General features: G+C 39.6%; 1 protein-coding gene across 9 annotated transcripts in view; it reads left to right on the top strand.

Annotated features, from left to right (window-relative positions):
* Positions 1-6,000, top strand: part of atp11c (ATPase phospholipid transporting 11C) — a 78,796-nt gene that overhangs the window by 51,264 nt on the left and 21,532 nt on the right. For all 9 annotated transcript variants that reach the window (XR_001813382.1, XM_017474176.1, XM_017474175.1 and 6 more), the window contains exons 10-15: positions 240-321; positions 406-556; positions 673-870; positions 3,629-3,799; positions 4,524-4,711; positions 4,794-4,865. Coding sequence is in view for 8 of the 9 variants with exons in the window: in XM_017474176.1 (XP_017329665.1) it covers positions 240-321; positions 406-556; positions 673-870; positions 3,629-3,799; positions 4,524-4,711; positions 4,794-4,865 (862 nt within the window). In the remaining variant the exon portion in view is untranslated. The remainder of the gene's footprint in view (positions 1-239; positions 322-405; positions 557-672; positions 871-3,628; positions 3,800-4,523; positions 4,712-4,793; positions 4,866-6,000) is intronic.

The following is a 6,000-nucleotide window of genomic DNA, read 5'->3' as shown; positions in this document are numbered from 1 at the left end:
GATTTTTCAAAACCCAGATTGAATGTGTGAATACGTTTAGATCATTTAGCTTGCGGGTATGATATGAAATAAACCCATCACACACATCTACCTTAGTCTATAGATGCAATGCATTCCTGTAAATATTGGTTATATTGCTTAAAATTAAGCTCAGAAGACATGGACTAAGGTTAACAGATCATGTTAATTAGCAAAAAGAATAGGAGGATTAACTTCACGCGTGCTGTACCTGTTCCCAGGTGTAGCGGTGTACACGGGCATGGAAACAAAAATGGCTCTCAACTACCAGGGAAAGTCGCAGAAGCGCTCAGCTGTAGAGAAGTAAGTGAATGGTGAAGAAGTCGGCACGGCCGAACAGACGGCAGGGTCCCGAATGCTCTTACTTTTGTGCGTTTCTCTTAACAGGTCCATCAATGCTTTCCTGCTGGTCTATCTGTCCATCCTGGTCAGTAAAGCAGTGGTATGCACCACGCTGAAGCACATCTGGCAGAACCGAGAAGGACCTGACAGTGCCTGGTACAACCAGGAAACCCAGAAGGAGAAGGATACTTATTTGGTAAGTCCCAGCTGTCCTGCCATATATTATTATAACTTTTTTTTTTCTTTTCCTCGTTGTTGTTGTTGCATTTTTCTCGTCCACTTTATTAATTTATTTTTACATTTATTTTGTAGTATCTGAAGATGTTTACAGACTTCCTCTCCTTCATGGTGCTCTTCAACTTCATCATCCCTGTATCCATGTACGTCACTGTGGAGATGCAGAAGTTCCTGGGTTCCTTATTTATCAAATGGGATAAGGATTTCTTTGACCCAGAGATTCAGGAAGGAGCGCTGGTTAATACCTCTGACCTCAACGAAGAGCTCGGTCAGGTGAGAATTTCCAAGGGCTCAAGGTCTAAACCAACAGGTTTATTATTATTTATTTATTTTTTAAATACAGTGTGTAATTGGGTGTAATATGTGACCAGTCTTTCAAAGAATTGCTTAAGGTAATGACATACACGTTGTCTGTTACCTAATATACAAAGTTCCGGTGTCAGTTCTGCACGTTTGGTCGTAGAAGCTGATGAGATCTTGTAAAGTCGGAAAATAATGTGGTTTTAAATCTATAATAAATTTTGAGATGACGTTATTTGCCCTCTCCAGTCCAGACTGTTCAGTTCAATAAATGGTTTTAGCTGAGAGACCGTTATTCTCCAGCAGTAATCAGTCACTTTGTCACAGATACGTTTTATTTTTTTTTTTATTTTTTTGTGGCTGGTATTCAGAGGGTTGAGAGCGTTAGGGCTGAGCCAGATATCAAGATCATCAATACGGTGATGTACTACTAGCATATGCACTTAATCCCAATGTCACTGTAACCACTTACTGATTGGAAACAGCTGTACCAGTTGTTTAACTTTTTATGTTATTGAATGAAAGAATGAATGAAAATGTTGATTTAAAGAATCCCTGAAAAACTACTCCGTCACAAATTCTTAGGCGGATATTTAATCTAGAGATGCACCGGTGCATAAAAGGCTATTTTTCACGCTATGGGCCATCGGCCGATGATCAAGGCGGATTATATCCTGTCGATCATAAGAGGGTAGGAAAACACATCGCTTTCGTGCTGTGTGTAAAGATGATGTCTGTTGTGTGGAATGACGACAAAACTGCAGTTTGTAAATTCTGTTATCTCTGCACTGCTAAAATTTTACACCGGAAGTGAGCAGCAGTGAAGCGGGAGTTTCAGCGTCGAGTCTAATTAAATTTTTTTGCTGCGTTGCTCGAGCTGAATTACAGCACCAGTACACAGTTGAAAGATTTAAATGAAGATGACTTGATAAAAAAGTATATATTGCACAGAAAAATATATTTGTAGAGTAGTGTATTTCATATCCAGTTAATGTTTAATATGTAAAAAAAAAAAAAGTTGATATTATATATCATCATATTCAGTGATGAAGTGGAAATGCTTGTGTTTGTGGTGAGTGAATGTGAGACTAACAGGAGTTTTTTTAGAATTCAGTCGATGTTAATATGAATTAATAACATTCAATACATTAAAAAATCTTACTTTAATCTTCAGAATTTAGTTCATGTGTTAATGTTAATTTGAGTAATGTGTTTTCTGTTTATGAGACCAGTTACTATGAAACAACTTGCTGAAATGGAGAGAATAATGTTTTATTTGTATTTCTTTTAGAATTGTGGAATTAATTATTATTAATTTAAAAGAAGGAATAAAAGGCAGAACTATCGGTATCGGATATCACTCTGAATAATCGGTTATCGGTATCTGCTGAGAAATTTAGTATCGGTGCATCTCTAGTTTAATCTAAACTGGGTGATGCTTTACTAGACTACTTTCTGGCTGCATCCAGATATCTACTACCCTACTATAGAGTAGGTGAAAAGCTGTACGCCGAAGGAGTAGTATATCCGAATTCTCAGTATTCATAAAACTGTAGGCTTCCCCTGAGATTCTGCAGTATGGAACCCATGGAAACTGCGCTGTCCCATAAGGCAGTTGGACTGCTGCGGAGATCTGTCGGAATCAGTAACAGTGGAAGGCAGCGTGTCAGCTATTTTTAAGTTGTAGGTCACATGACAGTGCCAACATGGCGGACGTTGTACGTCTGGATTGCATTAATGCTACACACACTTATACCGATCAGTATATACTGTATCAACAGCTGAGCAGTAGGTATTGAATTGAATGCAGTAGGTACTGAATGCAGTGATTGGTCTAGTCTTAAAGTAGTATATTCCAGTATAAAAAAAAAACAACATTAAATTCCAGTTGTCATTTATCATGGTATTTAGTATTCTGTTGCACATATGACTGAATCTTTACTGTCCAAGGTTTAGCTGAATTCATGATTTTTGTTTTCAACCAAACGCTACAATAACTAGAATGCAATGCAGCAATATGTAATTCAAGCATTGGGAGTCCTTCCTGTGATGGAACAATCAGCAGTCAAAAAAACAAAAAACACTGGTATTGTGTTGTGATATCCTGAAAAGAATCATTTTAATGACTTGGAGTTTGTTTTCTAAAATGTGGTGGTGTGCATGCTATTGTAGCGTTACATCAGTTGCGTTCTTACTGAGGAGTTTAGGACATTTAGTTATCGAACTTGTTCCGCTTACAAAAGCATGTCTGCTTTCGTGACTACAACAACGTCCCCGATGTTGTAACCATGAAACAAAACGTTGTCAGTACTAAGAGACTTTTGTACACCATTTGAAGCATTAGTTTAGCTGAATAGCAATAATAATAGTACATGTATAACATGTCCGTACGATTCCTAAATAAAATTCTCGATGGATACTTATAAACCAGTAGTTCATTTGCTAAGGTGTTAATTTTGGCTGTTGATACAGTATATACTGATCGGTATAAGTGTGTGTAGCATGTAGAATTTGAGTGTACAACTCTTTTTGTTTACAAATATTAAAGCGATCTCTACGCTCCCAAAAAAGGAGTATTGGAGTACTTCGAACTATAATAGGGATTTGAAAGCTTCAGGATTGGTCAGATTTCCTTTGGGAGCAAGTATATATACGCTTACGTACACCTCTAGTGTAGAGCGTATGGCCTCACGTTGACATCGGCCCGTTTGTCCTTTTCTGTTGTTTGCAGGTGGAGTACGTTTTCACGGACAAGACGGGGACGCTGACCCAGAACAACATGGAGTTTATCGAGTGCTGTATCGATGGCTTCCAGTATAAAAACACAGAGTCCAGGAGTGAGGTGGATGGGTTCTGTGTGACAGATGGGCCAATGAACATGCTGCATCAGAAGGCTGGGCTTGTGAGCTACTCTCCATTCCTCATACTGTACAGTTATAGGTGTTTCACTGTATTATTGTGTAGATCTGCCTGCATGGTGAATTAGAATGGCAATGAAAATGTTTACATTTATGGCATTTGGCAGACGTCCATATCCAGACTGACTATTTATTTTATTTATACATCTAAGCAGTTGAGGGTTAAGGGCCCTGCTCATGGGCCCAGCAGAGGCAGCTTGGCAGTAGCTACCACTGCCCCATGAACAAGCTTTCCCCTGGACCCCCCCAACAACCCCACCCCTTCTGTGGCAACTTTGTATGCCTTATGATTTGCTTCTCAGAGAAAAAAAAGCAGGAAAGCTGCATGGCTCTGCTTTGGTCAGGGGGTGAGGCTAATTTCAGCACAGGAAAAATCTGAACATAAGCCTGAAACAACCAGAAACTAGCCATACTCATTTCATGACAATATTGTCAATCACAATATTTCTTAGATATCTTTGAAAGTAGAGTCTAAAGTCTAGGATCATTTCTACACAAATGCACCATTAAGGTGTTCATAGAGGACGTTTCGGCTGATTGACTTGGTATTGGCTCTGGGGAAATTTATTTATTTATGTCTTTTTCCATACCATGCACCACAACTTCTGGAGTGTTTTGGGAGCATTCATCCCAGTGGTGTCCTTATGATGCATGTGTCCTGCATGTACTCAGTGTTTTAGTTGTCCTTTCTCTCTCTGTCTCTTGCAGGAGAAGGAAGAGCTTTTCCTGCGGGCTCTGTGTCTGTGTCACACAGTGCAGGTGAAGGAGGCGGGGCCGGACGAGATCGACACGGACCAAATAGATGGGCTGGATGGAGGATACACCGAGCAGGCCGAACAGACGGGATACATTGCGTCTTCCCCTGATGAGGTCGCTTTAGTTAAAGGAGCCATGACGTAAGCCAGCGTTCTTCACCCTTGTTCATGGGTCATCGGCGTTAAGTGTACCAATGTAATAACTCTTTTCTCTCTTTCTCAGGCACGGGTTCACCTTCATGGGTTTGGACAGTAAAACGATGAAGATAAAAAACAGGCAAAATGACGTCGAAGAGTAAGTGCTATTCGTTCCCTCCACAGAAATACTACAGCCACAGCGCTGAAGCCGAGAGAGTTCAGACTCTGCTCCACTTCCAAACCATACAACAATTATGGAATCGCCACATGTTCACCCAGCTGCTTTTTTTTTTTTTTTTTTTTTTTTTTTTTTTTATAAACTTCTTAGAAAATAAACAAATCACAAACAGGTTTTTGTTTCATAGCTGATCATTCTGGCTTCATGAAACATTCCTCCAACAAATTAAATGAAAAGTTTAATTCATGGCATATACTTTAATTAATGGCATATAGGAAAACATTATGGAATCATCAACAAGCAAACAAACAAAAAAATCACAATTAGTACTTGGTCGCTTCTCGTCGGGGTTTTACGAGGGCCTGAATTCTTTGAGGCATGGTCTTCACTAATGAAAAATGATATTTTTCCGTAAAGCTGGTTCCAACTTTGACAGATCAGCTTTGCAATTTGTTTAATTTCCACTATGAATTTTCAACGGGATTGAGATCCGTCGAGTTGATCGGCCTTTCCTGACGAAAAGCTTTAACACTCTTTGCTCTGTGGCAAGCTGCATGATCACCCTAAAAAAATGACTTCATCATCGACAAACCTAATTTCTATCAATGGAACGAGAAAAGTGTCCAAAATTTCAACGTACACCTGTGTGGTGACTGTTGAGGTCTCCACTGATCCTGACATACGACCTCGTATCATAAACGAGTGGGGAAGTTTGATTGCTTTCTTCAGGCAGTTATCTTTATACGTTTCATTAGAACGGCACCAGACAGAAGTTCCAGCATCATCTCCTTGGCTGATGTAGATTCGTGATTCATCACTGAATATCACTTTCATCAAATCATCCACACCCCATGATCGATTGCGTCTCTTCGTCCAACTGTAACCTTGTTTTCTTCTGTTTAGGTGTTAGTGCTGGTTTTCATCTGGCTTTTCTATCCTGAATCCCATTCCATTCAGCCGATTTCGTACAGTTCTGTCACAAGCATTGACTCTCGTTTCCGTCCATTTGTTTCTCATTTGTTTTGTTGTGCATTTTCTGTTTTCTAGGCGTATCGCTTTGAGTTTTCTATCCTGACGCGTCTTCCTTGGTCTACCCGGAGGTTTTCCTATTATA

This window comes from Ictalurus punctatus, chromosome 8 (assembly GCF_001660625.3).
Source record: "Ictalurus punctatus breed USDA103 chromosome 8, Coco_2.0, whole genome shotgun sequence".
Classification (NCBI taxonomy): Eukaryota; Metazoa; Chordata; class Actinopteri; order Siluriformes; family Ictaluridae; genus Ictalurus; species Ictalurus punctatus.
This window is presented reverse-complemented; position numbering and strand designations above follow the sequence as displayed.